The 17,741-nt window shown below is 41.2% G+C and overlaps 1 protein-coding gene across 3 annotated transcripts in view; it reads left to right on the top strand.

The window, feature by feature from the left end:
• Positions 1–17,741, top strand: part of LOC134207740 (protein retinal degeneration B) — a 264,455-nt gene that overhangs the window by 174,783 nt on the left and 71,931 nt on the right. For all 3 annotated transcript variants that reach the window (XM_062683601.1, XM_062683600.1, XM_062683602.1), the window contains exon 2: positions 7,196–7,832. In XM_062683601.1, the coding sequence (XP_062539585.1) occupies positions 7,755–7,832 (78 nt within the window). In that variant the 5' untranslated portion in view covers positions 7,196–7,754. The remainder of the gene's footprint in view (positions 1–7,195; positions 7,833–17,741) is intronic.

Below are 17,741 nucleotides of genomic sequence, written 5' to 3'. Positions count from 1 at the left end.
ATGAATACAATCATTAAAACGAATAACAACAAAAATGTTCCTTAATTTGATGTAGATGCCTAATTTAAATAAGTACTTCAGCAGAAATTCGTGCAAACATAAAAATGTAGTTTTCAAAAGGTATTTCTGGAAAAAAAAACGCAGTAATTCTAGGAGCATTTTTTTGCGATATTTTCAGAAAATTCCGATGGTTATTTCGCAGGAATACTCACCGAAACATAACGAAACCTCCTGAAGAATTTTCACAATAAGGAATTTAATGAATATATTTACGCAGCCTAAAAGGGATTTCTGCAGCATTTTAAAACAAAAAAAATATATAAAGAAACTTTGTTGAGCAATTTCCGCGGAAATTCTTATTGTAAAAAATCCGCTGCAATGCCATCTCACCAAAGAATGTCTGCAGAAATTTCCAAAGCGATTTCCACAGGAATTCATGAAGGAAGTTCCGAATGTATTTCCGGAAGATTTTTTTTACAGATTCTGAGAGAAACTTCCGCAAAAATTTACGTTGCGATTTTCTCAGAAATCTCTACAGGATGATCAAAGGAATTTCTTTAAGCAATCCTCAAAAATTGCGTCTAGAAAGATTTTCCGAGAATTTGTCCGCAATAAGTCACCAATTAATTCCTGCATGACCATGACCAAAGCGATCTCCGCAGGAATTATTGAAGGAATTTTCACATGTTGTCCCTGAAAATGTTCAATAGGTTTTTTTTGCGAGTATTCCCGAATGAATCTACGCTTAATTTCCCAGGAAAAAACTTTTGCAAGAATATCCGGAGGAATTTTAACAGATGTAGACAATTTTGGAACGTCTTCTGCAGAAGTTCCAAGAGCAGTTGGAGTACTCACCGTAGAAATTTCCGGAATAAATGTGTGCACGAATGATGATTTTTTGCAGATAGGGAGCGGGACCATTTGGGCAGCACCCCTTATTCCCGTCCGCAACGTTAATAACTCGACCGCGTTCCAACCAAATGGCTTGATTGTTTGTACATCATTAGATACCGACAGAAACTAACCATGTGCTAAAAAACAAGTAATTCGGTTGTAATGCGCTCGAGTAATAAACGTTGCTAACGGGAAAAGGGGGTGCTGCCCAAATGGTTCCAGTAAAAGACGACACAGGAATTCTTGCAGGAAAATTACGAAAAAATTGGTGTTAAAAATGTAAATTGGCGAAATTTCCTTCATGAACTCCTAGACAAACTTGGCACTAGAATTGAAGAAGGACTTTTCGCACAAATTCCGGACTAATATTTGCTGGAGTTTGTGTTAATTATTCTACAAAATGCCCGAAGAAGTCTCTGCTGATTTTTAAATTTTTTGTTTCTTTGATACAAATTTAAATAAATGAGATTATGCTTAGTTAATTGTGGTAACCAAAATTTATATTTCACGTATATTTGAAAAGTCAGTTCTGGGTCGCGCGGATTTGGCGCAGAATTGATTTCTTGTCGCGCGGAAATGGCGCGGATTTGATTTAAGTCGGCGCGGATGTCGCGCGGAAAAAAATTTGGGAACTCCGTAACAACCCTGATGTTGGTATATGATGGCAAGTACAATGGATTCACTATGCCCAGGGAGTCAAGAATGTTTCCCACCCGAAAACATCCTGGACCGGATCGAGAATCGAACTCGCCGTCTCCGGATTGGCGATCCTACGCCTTTGCACGCAAGGCTTACTGGAGACTGCATAACTGTAACTCTGGAAAATTATCTTACTGGTGTGCCATATTCCTTGAACAAAAATGCAAAAAGTGTTTGTGAAATTCTCGGATATTTTTTTTGAAAATGAATTAAATTTCCATACTACTGCATATCACAAACTATATCGTTCAATTTCTCCCATGCCTACTTTTGTCGATTGTTACAAATATGCGATCATGGGCAGTATACTTTATGATAAATTTATTTTAAATAGTATCGATTGCGAAGGGCACCGCTACTGATTATGCATTTCAACTTGTTTTACACAGATGTGCAAAAAACTATGATCTCGAGCGTGTTTTGCGGACTCGACAAATGATACAATTATCCACGAGGAACACAAGCTATGGAGCAAATGACCCGAATTCTGTGTGCAGAACATTCCGTGAAGCTTATCATCTATTCAATTTGAATACATCAACTGAATCTTTTAAACAGGATGCTTGAGGATGACTCAATTATTAAATTCATTATTAATATTAACATCAGTAGGGGAGACTGGGGAGACTTGATCCCCTTTTCTTTTTTCCGATGAATCACAGCCAAAAATAAATAAACATTCGCGGATTCTGCACATTCTCTCCAAGAAATATATAGTTTTTTTTTTTTTTACAAGGAGAATGCATTTACACACTAACCCAGTACACGTGCATTGAAGTTGCCAAACTACCACACGGAAGTGTACTGGAGTGTCGGACTCGACCATACCGGTAATACCGACTAAACTCCCTTGGGCTCCACCATCGTTTCCCCCAGGAACTACCTCCCAGTACTACTTCTAGGGGAAGAAATATATAGTTTAACTTTACTTATGCGTGACAGTCTTTAAAATGTTATTGTTATTGATACACAGTCGATTTTTTGGAGTGCTGTAAAAAATCGAATTTTCAAATATTCGGGGCAATTTGATTCCTCTCAAAGAACTTGCTTTGATAAAAGTAGAAAAATGCTCTTCGATTTTTCAAATATTTTTGGTCGAAAATACACAGATTTTCCGACTTGCTGAGAGTATTCATGAATGAATCTTGTTATGGAATTCGAAAATGCATGCAATCTTATTATTTGGGGAGATCCCCTTTCTATGATATGTACGCAATGTATATTTTAGTTACCAGACAAAGATTGTCGCTTCGGTTCCCTTTGTTCTGCTGTTCGAAACATGTGTGATACCTAACTGTCAAATCGTATGTGTTTTTCCTTCATTGAAATTTAGATCCCCTATCCTCACCAGCAAAAGATGTTCCGGACAGCGACGACAGAGACAATCTCTATCTGGCAACTAAATATCTTTTAGCCAACCCTTCGTCAAATGGTCGGGGTTCAGCCAAACCGCACCAAGCGGCTTTTTGACTGACTTGTAATATTTTGTTCGCACAAGAAAAACCGGAATAATTTCATATCAATTCATATGCAAATTTGATGTATGATATCCTCAGTTATGGGGTTGGGGTATATTCGATGCGATTTGCGATCAATTAAATCGACTAAACGAAAGCTTGGGCTTAAAAATAAGTGATTTTTTGTTGGCGCTTGGTGTGTTTTGGTAGAACCTCGAACAAATATGTCATATCTACAAAAAAAGCCACCTGAGCACAAATTTATATTTTTTCGTATTTTTTGCCGATTTTTATTATGAGTGATTAATGAGGGATCAAGTGTCCCCATATGAAGGCAACAATTTGACATTTTTCCATGAGCTCGCCCAACTCTACGGCGAACCCAGTATCCAGAAGGTAGCTAAAGCCGGAAGGGTACGATGGGCAGGACATGTTGCAAGAATGCCGGACAGCAATCCTGCAAAGATGGTGTTCGCTTCCGATCCGGCAGGTACGAGACGGCGTGGAGCGCAGCGAGCGAGATGGGCAGACCAGGTGCAGAACGACTTGGCGAGCGTGGGGCGTATCCGAGGATGGAGAGATGCGGCCTCGAACCGTGCATTGTGGCGTCGAATTGTTGATTCAGTGTTACCTGTTTAGATGTTAGCTAAATAAATGAAATGAAAATTTGACATTTTTATCAGTACAGATCATTTGGCATATTCATTACTTTGTGCTGTGAAAAAATGAAGGCATTTGATCATTGTTAGAATTATTTATCTATTCAGACTAAGGCCGAAGTGGCCTGTGCGGTATATAAGAATCTTCTCAATTCGGCTCGATCCATGGCTACACGTCGCCAACCGCGCAGTCTGCGGAGGGTCCGCAACTCATCTTCCACCTGATCGATCCACCTTGCCCGCTGCGCACCTCGCCTCCTTGTGCCCGTCGGATCGTTGACGAGAACCATTTTCACCGGGTTACTGTCCGACATTCTGGCTACGTGCCCGGCCCACCGCAGTCATCCGATTTTCGCGGTGTGAACGATGGATGGTTCTCCTAGCAGCTCATGCAAGTCGTGATTCATTCGCCGCCTCGCCGCCATCTGCACCCCACCATAGATGGCACGCAGCACTTTCCTTTCCAAAACTCCAAGTGCGCGTTGGTCCTCCACGAGCATCGTCCAGGTCTCGTGTCCGTAGAGGACTACCGGTCTAATGAACGTTTTGTAGATTGTCAGTTTGGTACGGTGGCGGTCAGTTTGGTATTCGATCGGAGCGTCTAGCGCAGTCCAAAGTATGTACGATTTCCAGTCACTATACTGCCGTTATACACATAACTGTCCCATGTAATGGGAGTAATATGCGTATGACGGCAGTATACGTCTCCGAATTTCTCTGCTGGTATCATTTTCGGCAGTCACTAGTGAGCCCAAGTACACAAATTCTTCTACCACCTCGATTTCGTCACCACCGATGCAAACTCGAGGTGGGTGGCTCACATTGTCTTCTCTCGAACACCTTCCTATCATGTACTTCGTCTTCGACGTGTTGATGACTAGTCCGATCCGCTTGGCTTCTCTCTTCAGTCTGATGTAGGCTTCCTCCATCTTCTCAAAGTTACGTGCCATAATATCTATGTCGTCAGCGAAGCCAAATAGCTGGACGGACTTATTGAAAATTGTACCACTCGTGTTAATCCCTGTTCTTCGTATTACCCCTTCCAAAGCGATGTTGAATAGCAGACACCTTGCAGAGACTCGAGAATGCCCCTGAAACTCGAAGTACGCACATCACCTGATCCATCGTCGCTTTTTTTGCCGGCTGGTAGCCGGCTAATCTCCTCCTGGATTTCCTGGAGATCCGGAGCCGGTAAAATTATGTCCTGCGCGCGTTCTCCCAGGTCCATCACCATACCGCCATCTTCGTCTGCCACATCGCCATTCAGGTGTTTTTCGTAGTGCTGCCGCCACCTTTGGATCACCTCACGCTCGTTCGTAAGAAGGTTCCCGTTTATGTCCTTACACATATCAGGCTGTGGCACGTGGCCCTTACGTGAACGGTTTAACTTCTCATAGAACTTTCGTGTGTTATTAGCGCGGTACAGTTGCTCCGTCTCTTCACGGTCTCGATCTTCCTGCTGGCGCTTTTTCCTCCGGAAAATCGAGTTTTGTCTGTTCCGAGCCTGTTTATATCGTGCCTCGTTCGCTCTCGCGCTGTGTTGCAGCATTCTCGCCCATGCTGCATTTTTCTTTTCCACTAACTGCTCACATTCGCCGTCATACCAGTTGTTTCTCTGATCCGGGGGCACCGTGCCAAGTGCAGCGGTTGCGGTGCTACCAATGGCGTATCGAATATTATCATTGTTAGAAGCAGTTGTTCAAATTTTGCGTGGCCATGGAAAAATCTTTAGGAGGGTCAAAACACACAAACCGTCCTAACGAAATAAATACGCTTGCCAATTCAAAAAATATCTCACCACATAACAATCATTTGTCTATATTGAAAAATACGCTAGAAAAATAAAACTACTATGATTCTCGGTGAAACAGGTGGGATCGAGTCTCCCCACCTCCCCCTAATAATTACATTAAGACCAAGACACCAAGTTGTCAGATGGAAAAAAAGATATTTTAGTTTTAGTAACTAAAATATCTTTTGATGGAAATAATAAATATAAATTGTGATAGGGCAAAAGACCCAATAGTGGAGGAACACAAATTTCTCCATAACACCTAATCCATACTTCATTTCCCTTACCTTGATAGTGCATTTGAAAGCTCATTATCTCTATTTTATTCGAAACATGCCCTGACTTCATCAAAATCCTTTATTGTTACCTAAAATCAATCCTTCAATTATTGGTACAGTGTTCCAATAGTTGCGGTATTTTGTTATTCGCGTTCCTATAGTTGCGAATCCCATAGGTTTTATACGGGATTCGCAACTATTGGAACACTACCGCAACTATTGGTGCAAGGGAAAGAAAAAATAAAGTATTTTAAAGCTATTTTACCAGTTTAAATGAGATTCCAATGTTATTTTTGTTTCCATCGTGTTATGACAGGTCGACTAATTGATTGGTGATGTGGGTTACTGCGCTTAATTTGTAAATTCCCTACATACCGTACTACCGCAACTATAGGAACACCCACGAATATCGGAACTGTTACCCTATGATAAATTGTTTGTTATCTATGAGATTTTTTAACTTTGAGATTCTTAATTCCACAGTACTTATTTGCACATGAAAATCATCAAAAATGCACAATAAAGTCATCGGTTGCTATCATTAATGTATAGAATAAATTTCCACAAGAATAAATTTCAAATTTCCAAATATTCCACGGTTCGATAGATTTGTGTGGTGTAGTACTAATTTAACCTGTGAATATTTGTATCTCGCATTTCCAAAAAAAACGAAATCGCTTGAGACGTGATCAATTTGCCTTCGCATGACGGTAGCCATCGGTACTTATCGTTCTCGTATTGTGAGGGAAATCATTCGACACAGGCAGCTGTCTTGTATTTCCCTCGCCCTAAATCACTCGGCGAGCAGCCAATGCAATGGTAGCAAAAACATACCGCGACGCGGGAAAACGATTTGTTTGGATAAACAATTACTAATTTGAAAATGTTTGCCAAATTTTGCTGTTTGCTTTCTGGCTGCAGTGTTCGAATGCACGCTTTAGTTGGCTAATGGACGTAGTTTAGAAGATAGAATTATATGCAGGCCTTCGATGTTGCTAATGTTTTCAAAAACAACTAACATCAACAGTAGGTACATTATCTAATCGTCGGTATGTGCTTTTCAGCATCTGATCATCCAAATATGTGCTTAAAGTGTTGGGTTGGGATATAAATGCTATAAAAATAGAAGCATTTACCACGGATATAGAAATTTTCCCAACAGTTATCCGCCCTTTGCCACAAAAGAACATGGCACTGCCCCAAAGATCCGTTGTAAAATAATCTAAATTTATCTTAAAATTGCTCCAGTGCTAAAAGGGTAACCGGCGTATATCGCTACAGCTGAATGGATATTCTTGAACATAGGTAGCAAAATCCGTTCCACCCACTATTCACCCTTTTTATGCGCTTATCGTTCACATAGCCGGCTATCTTTAAAACGTTTTTTGTTTTGTTTGTGTCTATTTCTGTCCTCAGGTGTGACGACAGACGGTGCTTCCGAACCAGAGAAAATGGTCCCAATTAAGAGCGATCATCATCATCGTCATCATCATCACAACCGTCGTCATCAGCGGCTAAGCAAACATCCAAGCCGATATTAAGGGACATAGTGGGTCTGACCGTAACACACCCAGCAACCATGACAGCAGCTACGGCACTTGTTCCGGATGGTCCTACTGGGATCCTTACACTACCTGCAGTTACTTTCCGCAGGCACCAGAAGTGAAAATTTATCCGTCCGACGCCAAGCGCCGTGGAAGCCAAACACCCTTCTACCACTATCGGACCATCTGATGCAAAAAAGCTCAACCACAGAGAGTGGCAAAGTGTTGCTATCAATTGACACAAACTGTGTCAGCGTCGTCGTTGTCGGGGGCGAGAACCGCCAAAGCGTGGGTGTTATCAAGGGAGACACGAGCAGGACACAGTATCCGCCTCCACCCGTGTGGGGGGGCGCAGTGAGTGACTGTGGGTGTGTGTATATTCGCGTCTTTGCTTTGGGCACCGAGCAGAACTAAAAAGGGAAAGCTTCACCATGCTGATAAAGGAGTATCGGATACCGCTACCGCTGACGGTAGAGGAGTATCGGATAGCGCAGCTCTACATGATAGCGGTGAGTAAACGAGGATTGGGGTGGTGCGGAACTCGGAGGAAAGGACTCTGAGGGAATTGAGGGCTCTGCTGATGACGTCCTTTCCTCGGAAAAACGTTTTTAGCAGTTGTAGCAAAAGATATCGATAACCAACGGAGATGTTTGAAACGTGATTAAGCTTTGTGTTTTAGGCTTTAGGTGACTTGGGAAGGTACTACGTGTTATTTTTATTGTTCCTATCATTCGACTCCTTATTCTAACTTATCATCTCGTGATTTTGGAGATACAAATCTTGGTTTTCGATTGTTTAATGTAGGTAGCTGTTAATGCATCATATTTCGTTTTCATGATCACATTTTCGCATTACCCGTTGCGTTTCAACCTATTGTGTATCCCAATTTGATGGTTTTTTGTTCTAGCTAACTCGATTTGCAATAAGTTCGAAATTTTCAAAAGTAGAATGATATACTCCCCCACAATTGACGAATTTCGCGCCAACTCGACCAGCGGTTGGCAGCACCATCTCAGAATTTAATGAAACTTGGTGGACATAAAGATATGGTATTTCTAAGCCACTTTGCATACTTAGTTTTTCGAAAATTGTCAAGAGTAACATTTGATGAGGACCTAATTTTTTTCATTGATTTTTTAAAAAATCGATATGACTCTAAAATGACAAGACTTACAAAAAAGTGTTGTATGGCGGACTTTCGCGAAATTCCCTGAAGTTTTTTGGAAAAATATCCAAAAAATAAAAAAAAAACGATTTCTACACTGAAAAAATAATTAAAATCGATATTACAAAAAACCTCATCTCAGAAATCGATGAAATTTTTTCTGCAGTTAGTTATTTTAATTATTTAAATTTTATGGGAATAATGTTCCTGTGACATATTTAAGTGTTCATGTCCATATTGAGTGAAAATTTATCAGCGCGTTTTATGCCTACAGCGCCAATTAAAGGTTCAGCAGCCTATCATCAATCAACGACACATTTTGGACGTATAAAAATTGTTTACGAGGCAATTCAGCATAATCTAACATTAATGTGGACCAACATTTGGAAAGGGCGTATATTTTCTTAGTTTGCTTATATCAATGTTACACACAAATGACCAGATTTACAAAATTGTGATGTTTGATGGACTATTGTAAATTTGTCTGAACTATGAAGTCTATGAATGTAAATATTAAAATTGGTTTAGCAAAAATAAAAATTGGAGGTCGATTTTTTTATTAGATAAACAGATTCCAAACGATGAAGGTCGGAAGGTAATTTCATTAGGGGGATTTCCGGTAAACGCACATTTAAAAAATAATAAATTTTCCGCATTTTTTAAATTTTTTCTTCAATTTTATTTGTTTAATTTAATTTGTAAACTTAGTCGAACAATTCAAAGACTTTTGGGTCTTCATCTGAGTTGGGATATTTTTAGCCAGAATTTTATTATGAGCGATTGGTATAAAAGAATGAAGCTTTTGTGTGCCAATTATAGTTTTTGCTTTTTGAAAAGTTCATCAAACTCTTGTTGAGTACCGTCGTCGGGGGTGACAATGGGTCAAATGGGGGTGAGAATGGGTCACTGTTTCAACTACTTAGAATGCTTGTAGAATGGATGTATCTGAGGACAAGAAGACAAAAATATAAGAGACCCTTTTGAACGATTTTGCTCTACGCCCTCCATGCTCGCGGTGAGAGCGATGGCCCATTCTCATCCCCAGATCCATTGCCACCCCCGATGGCGGTATTGGTCATTCGTGATATAACAGAAATGTAATATAGTGATATTTTTGTTTGATTGAAAACGTGCCCATTCGCCCATTCGTACATCATTTGCCATTCGTTTGAGAGTGCCACCAATAGCTTCGCAAGGGCCTTTTCCGTGCGATGTTGTAAAAAAGTGCCATTCTGCTTCTAAGCCATGTTTTGAATTTAAATTACACAGACTTGCAAAGTTCCTTTTATTTTTATAATGTGCTGCAGCTCACCCAGACACAAAAGTAATTTTTGTAAAATCGATCGACTGTTTCAAAAAGTCAATTAATTTTGAAATGAATAAGTGAACAGCTCTTGTGTCATGGGTCATTACTTCTGATTAATAAAGCTAACGTTTTCTAATTAACCGTTTCTTTTAAAGTAAACTTCGAATGGATGTATTGTTGCCTGGGAATTATTCCAACCTTGAGCAGCATTTTGGATAATGAATGGATAATTTTCAGAGAAATCTAACAGTACAAGTGTATTGTTGTTTGCAAATAATGTCATAAGTTATAAGTTTATCAATTTTTTCAATAAAGTACGATACAAAATCATCTACAGGTTTTATAACGGTTTCTAAATTACACCGTTCAGTGGTTAGCCTTTGCTGAAAAACAATATCTTCTTTTCCACTATTACAATTAAATATCATTTCAGTTTCGTTTCGGCAACATTGTCCCTTTTTTAAGTATTTATTTTTTTGTAATTGTTTTTAAGTTACTTCGATACAAAAAGTCAAATAAAACATGAACCCATTTCAAATGTTGGTCCACAATTATGTCAGATTATTCTAAATTGCTTCCCAAACAAATTTTTACACGTTCAAAATGTGTCGTTGGTTGATGATAGGCTGCTGAACCTATAACTGGCGCTGTAGGCATAAATCACGCTGATAAATTTTCACTCAATATGGACATGGAAAAAGTTTTTGTTAGAAAAACTTTTTTTCCTTAAATATGTCACAGGAACATTATTCCCAGAAAAGTTAGATAATTAAAATACCTATCTGCAGAGAAAATTTCATCGATTTCTGAGATGAGGTTTTTTTGTAATATCGATTTTAATTTTTAAAACTATTTTTTTTTTTCAGTGTAGGAATCGGCATTTTATTTTTTGAATATTTTTCCAAAAAACTTCTGGGAATTTCACGACAGTCCGCCATACAACACTTTTTTGTAGGTCTTGTCATTTTTGAGTTACATCGATTTATAAAAAATCCATGAAAAAAAATTAGGCCCTCATCAAATGTTACTCTTGACAATTTTTGAAAAACTAAGTATGCAGAGTGGCTTAGAAATACCATATGTTTATGTCCACCAAGTTTCATTCAATTCTGAGATGGTGCTGCCAGTCCCATAGAAGGGTTGGCGCGAAATTCGTCAATTATGGAACAATTTTGGCTGCGGTACATAGTAACTACCAGGATATTGAGCACGTCGTGTGGGGGAGCGTCGAGCATCGTGGAATCTGAGTTGACTAAAACTTTCCATGTCCGAGGGAAACAACTGAAACCCGTTAGGGAAGTGTTAGCGGGCTTTGATTTGAAGGACATGCAACCTTTAGGAAACTTTAGGAGGCAATTTTAATACACTGAACCCTTGATGAAAATGACCGATATAAATGTATATGGAGGTCCTTTCCAAAAACCTCAGTTCTGTTCTTAGGATTGGTTTATTAGTAACCTGAATATGAGATTTTTAGTACGTAATTTGACGAATTTGGCTTAGTATTTTTTAGAAATGGCCAATTTTGATGATGCCTCTGGAGGTTCCATCAAAGGTTTCTGAAGGTTGTATACTATTTCGCCGAAAAACATTTCGCGGAATACATTCCGCGGTATCAACTCTCCGAAACACATTTCGCGGAATGTACCTTTTTCCGAAAGACATTTCGCGGAATGTACCTTTTCACCGAAAATCATTCCGCGGAATGCCATTTGGCGGAATTCAGTTAAAATAATTATCATTCAAATATTTACCGATTTCTGTTTAATTACAAGAAATATGGGCTATTTTTTTTTTTGGATTTAATGCAAACCCGAACCCGACCCGTTCCCGAGAATTTTTGCATTCTTAAACCCGTACTCGACCCGCACCCGACATAATTTAATTATTTAAGCACGTACAACAGTTTTTCCCGAAAAATTCAAACTTGATATTTTCTTATTCTCTTTAAATTGAAAACAATGTAAGCCCAAACAACGAACTAGCCGAGGGGCTGTCAACTTACGTATTTACGATTCATCTGCCTGAATTGAAAAGGCGTATTGGGGAATTATTTTGAATTTACGTATTTTTGGCGTATTGAAGTATTTTTGTATTATAGTGTATTAAATTCATCATTAATTGTATTTTCCGAGTATTTTACTATATGACATGTATTTTTCGCGTATTATTGATGGTATTTTTCCATTTCATGTTTATATCTGTCAAATTATCAAATTGTTTTCAAAACAAAGTCGTGAAGATCATTTTTTGGTCTCTTTGCGAACAAAGACGTAGGATTACTAACTCGGAGATGGCGAGTGCGATTTCGGTCCCTAGGATGTTTTCGGGTGCGCAACATTCCAGACTCCCTGGGCATACCGTATCTATTATTTTACTTGCCGCACACCGACGGTGCCTGCCATACAAGATACATAACTCATGCAATGGTGGGCATAGAAAAGCTTTTAATTAATAGCTGAGGAAATGCTATATAATAGAATACTAAATTGCCAAAGTAATCCCAAGCATTATATTATCGCACAATCAATCACAAATCAGCATGCAGATTACATTAGATCGCTTTTATCTATGTGAAGATCTCGGTGAAGATATATTCATTTATCTGCTATCAAACAACGATATACTATAGATCAGCAATGCATTACTGATGCTCGACCTGGCCGAACCTCGAAGTGGCCAAGTCCATTCCCACTAGAAGGATTTCAATTTTCAATTTCAAAACAATGATGCCATCGCTGTCAAAATAAACTGATTGGTATTGACGTATTTTTGGTGAGCTGGCGTATTAATCGGGTATTAAAATTGTACTTTAAGATGTATTGACGGATTGTCGGCGTATTGATGTATTATTTCGAATTGAAGTATTAATTTGAATTTTTGTATTTTTTATGTATTTTTTAATGTATTTTTAGATGCAAGTATTTACAATTCAACTGATTTATACAGTTGATTGCCCCTCGGAACTAGCCTCACAATTAACAAAACTGAATAATTTTCAGTATTTTATTTCTTAAACCCGTACCCGACCCGGACCCGATTTTTTTGTCTCACAAACCCGTACCCGACCCGAACCCGATATTGTACTAATTTGTAGTATTGTACTCGGGTTGCGGGTTTCAAAACCTGAAACCCCACCATATCTGCTGCCCGTTACAAGGCGAAAGGAGTTGCTCATGTTTTCTTCCAAAGAACACGTCTTCCCGGTATAAGGCGAAGGGAGGGGTTGCGCCTTCTTTAAATGCTCGGTATAAGGCGAAATGAGTTAATAATGCTTTCTTTAAAAGAACGCGTCTGTCCGGTATAATGCGAAGGGAGGGATAACGCCTTCTTTAAATGGATGCATCTGCCTGGTATAAGGCGAAAGTAGTTAATAATGCCTTCTTTAAAAGAACGCGTTTGCCCGGTATAAAGCGAAGGGAGGGTAACGCTTTCTTTAAATGGATGCATGTACCCGGTATAAGGCGAAATGAGTTGATAGTGCCTTCTTTAAAAGAATGCGTCTGCCCGGTATAAGGCGAAGACAGGGGTAACGCCTTCTTTAAATGGATGTATCTGCTCGGTATAAGGCGAAATGAGTTAATAATGCCTTCTCTAAAAGAACGCGTCTGTCCGGTATAAGGCGAAGGGAGGGGTAACACCTTCTTTAAATGTATGTGTCTGCCCGGTATAAGGCGAAAGAAGTTGATAATTCCTTCTTTAAATGAACGAATCTGTCCGGTATAAGGCGAAAGGAGGGGTAACGTCTTCTTTAAATGGATGTATCTGCCCGGCAATTGAAACTACTTCAAAATATTCTGGGAGGCGTTCCTCAGCCGTGCGGGAAGATGCGTGACTGCCAAGCAAGACTATGCTGAAAGAGGCTGGGTTTGACTTCTGGCCAGGTCTAGGAATTTACCCGAAATTTTTTTTTTCGGCTTTTAAAAAAGTTTCAACGTGTTAATCTCGTGTTAAACGAATGCAAAAAAAAAATGGTAATTTGGCTTATAAACCTCGCAGGTAGTAATTGTGGGAATGCTGAATGAACAAAGGCTATTGTGGAAATGGTGCATTCCGCGAAATAGTACATTCCGCTAAAAGCTATTCGGCGAAAAGGTACAAACCGCCAAATGTCGTACCGCGAAAAGTTACAAACCGCCAAATGTTATTCCGCGAAATGTTCAACCGCGAAAATGAATTCCGCGAAATTGTTTTCGGTGAAATTTTATACAATCGTTTCTGAAATATGGCATCCATTTTGCGAAGGTGCGTATTTTTAAGAAAATGAATTAGTTATGGTACCTGTTACGAACGGCGAGAAACCAGCACCCCGTTGCGAAAGGGTCACTCGATCCACTCGTAGCAGAAAGCAATGAATGTCATCTTATCTATGCTCACGGCTGTCATACGGGAGCTTGTTATATTTACCTATAGAAATATTCACATATCAATATATTTACCTATAGAAATATTTACCTATAGGAATATGTGCTTACAACTTGAACATTGAATTAAAATCATATTCTAAAATTGCTTATATATTAGTTAAAATTAACTAAAAATTGTTGGACAGTGGTCAAATTAACCTTAAGGACTAGAAATGTAAATAACAACACAATCACAAACAGAAACTGGAATTAATTGGACTTAAATAAATTGCAGCTAAAAAGCTGACTCATGTGCAAAACATAAACGAGTCGTGCTATGAGATCGTCCGAAACATTTTCTCCAAAGCTGTGCCAACAAACTTTTTAGATTTCTATCAAGAAATCTCGCGGAGCTGCCGAATTCCGCAATATTCTCGGCAGAGGAATACCAACCGAGCAGCTGCAGTCGGGATGCACAGACCAGAAGCGGGAAAGTGATCCTAACATCAACTCGGTCATTCATCAAGAAGGATCAAATGATCCGGTCGTGAATGTTCATGGTGCATCGACCGTCACGCGTTCCCGAAGAAGCAAATAATCGAAGACTAGCTCCCGTGCTTTACGTGCTTCTCTTGAGCTGCAGCGGCTCGAAGAGGAGATGCGTCTCGAGAAGGAATTCCTCGCCAGAAAGTATGAAATCCTTCAGGCCCAGCTTGAGGATGGAGAAGGTAGCAGTAGCGGCAAACTCGTCGATCTTCCCATGGCAGTTCGCAGAGGACTCACGAGTTGGTGCAGAGCCAGTTAGTCCCGACTACCAGTACCACCACCGGACCACCAGTGATTCCCGTGGTTACTCAGTCCCGGACCGGAACAAATCCCAAGGATGTTACTCCAACGATTCCAGTTACAACTAGTGCCATGGTGCCACTAGAGCCGTAGGTGGCTTCATAACGTTACCGACGGATCATCATCCGTTGCCGACTGAAGTGAATTTTTCCATCTCGCCAACACACACACCGGAGGGCTTAATGGAGCAGCTGAGCGAGCTGCAGAAACGGGCGGACAGTATCCAGCAGCGGCTGATGGCCAAGACACCCCATCAAAGCCAGAATCCAGATCAAATTCCGGACGAAGCTCGGCGATTCCAGCCGACGCAATCATCAACGGTGAATGTTCCTCGGCTAGCGCGCAACGTTGTCTACGATTTTCCGCTTACTTCCCCCCATTCTACCATTTGTTCCTGCGCATATGAATACGCCCCAAACCCAATCTACTCCCCCCTCCGTGTATACAGTTTCATCTCGATTGTCTCCAATTATGTCATCCATACGGACTCTATACGGACGTCCAGAGCAGATCATCAACTCTCTGCTGGACTCTACTCTCCAAGCTATGTGCAACGCCAACCCCCAAGCCTGAACACCTGGAGAGCCTGATCGGTTTCGGTTTGGCGTGCAAAAACCTTTGTAGCCACCTCCAAGCAGCGGGTTTTTACGATCACCTTTCGAATCTCTTGTTGCTTCGGGAGTTGGTGAGTAACCACCACCACCACCACCCTCAAGCTAAACTGGTCACTCTTCAAGCGCCAACATGTGAACGCCGATCTTACTACGTTTGGCAACTACATGGACCAGATTGTGATAGCCGCCAGTGAGGTGACGTTTCTCTGTGAAGCAGATGGACATGGCAAGCATGAAAAACCGAAGACGAAGGAGAAGATGACGAAGGAGAAAAAACCGCCGCAACCGGAGACATTCGCCTCCTCTACGATATCTCACGACGCTTAAGCGGGGCGAAGATGAATGCAACGATCCCTGTGAAAGACGCGAATGATCAGTTATTGACCGACCCAACTGACCAGCTGAAACGCTGGTTCGAGCACTGCGAACAACTTTTTCAAGTGCCAGCCAGGCCATCACCACCTCGGCATGATCTGCCTAGGATCCGACGTATAACACGCGTCAATACCGAAGCTCCATCACTGCTAGAGATTCAAACAGCCATCCAAAGCATGAAATCGAATAAAGCTTCAGGGGTCGACCGCATATCAGCCGAAATGCTCAAAGCTGACCCCATGACATCCGCTCAACTACTGCATCGTTTATTTCGTAATATCTGGGACACCGCAACTTTCCCGGTCGACTGGATGCAAGGTATCTTAGTGAAGGTGCCCAAAAAGGGTGACCTGACTGTATGCGATAACTGGCGAGGCATTATGTTGCTTTGTACCGTTCTCAAAGTTCTGTGCAAAATTATCCTAGCCCGGATTCAGGAGAAGATCGATGCGACTCTCCGGCGGCAGCAAGCCGGATTCCGTGCCGGAAGATCCTGTGTGGACCATATTGTCACGCTCCGCATCATTCAAGAGTCCCTTTACTTGGTATTCATTGACTACGAAAAAGCTTTCGACCGTCTCAATCACGAGAATATGTGGGGTGCCCTGAGACGCAAGGGGGTTCCTGAGAAAATCATCGGCCTCATCGAAGCACAGTACGAGGCCTTTTCGTGTAGAGTGCTGCACAATGGGGTCCTGTCCGACCCTATCCGGGTCGTAGCTGGTGTGAGGCAAGGATGTATTCTATCACCGTTACTGTTCCTCATCGTAATCGATGAGATTCTGGTAGGTGCGATTGACCGTGAACCAAACCGCGGGCTGTTATGGCAGCCTATAACCATCGAAACGGCGCTCTGATATGCAGAGTAAGCTCCTCCTCGGCAGGTTTAGTCATCAACGTCAACAAAAGCAAATCGTTGGATGTAAACACTGTGACGCCTTCCAGTTTCACAATAGCCGGGCAACCAGTGGAGAATGTTGAAAGCTTCCAATATCTTGGTATTGCAAAAAGGGGTCAGACGGCGGTACCAAGATCGACATAGGCGCACGGATCAAGAAAGCAAGGGCTGCCTTTGCGAGTTTAAGAAATATCTGGAAAAACAGGCAGATAAGTGAACGCACCAAAATACGAATTTTCAACTCTAACGTGAAATCTGTGCTGTTATACGCTAGCGAAACATGGTGTGTATCAGTGGAGAACACTCAACGGCTGCAGGTGTTCATTAACAGATGCCTGCGATATATAATTCGGGCCTGGTGGCCTCACAACTGGATCTCAAACAACGAGCTCCATCGTCGTTGTCACCAGAGGCCGATAGCAACAGAAATTCGGGATCGGAAGTGGGGCTGGGTCGGTCACACTCTACGTAGGGGCGGAAACGAAATCTGTAAACAAGCATTAGACTGGAACCCAGCGGGACATCGCAGCAGAGGCAGACCCAGAGGCTCATGGCGGCGAAGCCTCAATAAAGAAATAAAAGAAGTCGACCGAAATCTAACCTGGCAACAGGTTAAAGCGATAGCCAGGCAACGCTCAGGATGGAGATCTTTCAAGTCGGCCCTTTGCACCACCGGAGGTGTACAGGATCCATAAGAAGGAGGAGAAGGCAATGGAAAGGAGAACAACCCGAAGCCGTGTGTAGCCTGCCAGAAGAACGGTCACAAAATCAAGGATTGCTACAGCTTCCGCAAGATGACTCTCGAAGATCGCTGGAAATTAGTTCAGGAGCGGTTCCTCTGTAGTTGTTGTTTGGGTTCTCACGGCAG

Source organism: Armigeres subalbatus, chromosome 1 (genome assembly GCF_024139115.2).
Source record: "Armigeres subalbatus isolate Guangzhou_Male chromosome 1, GZ_Asu_2, whole genome shotgun sequence".
Lineage (NCBI taxonomy): Eukaryota > Metazoa > Arthropoda > Insecta > Diptera > Culicidae > Armigeres > Armigeres subalbatus.
Note: the sequence above shows the minus strand (reverse complement) of the source record. Positions and strands in the feature narration are given on the sequence as shown.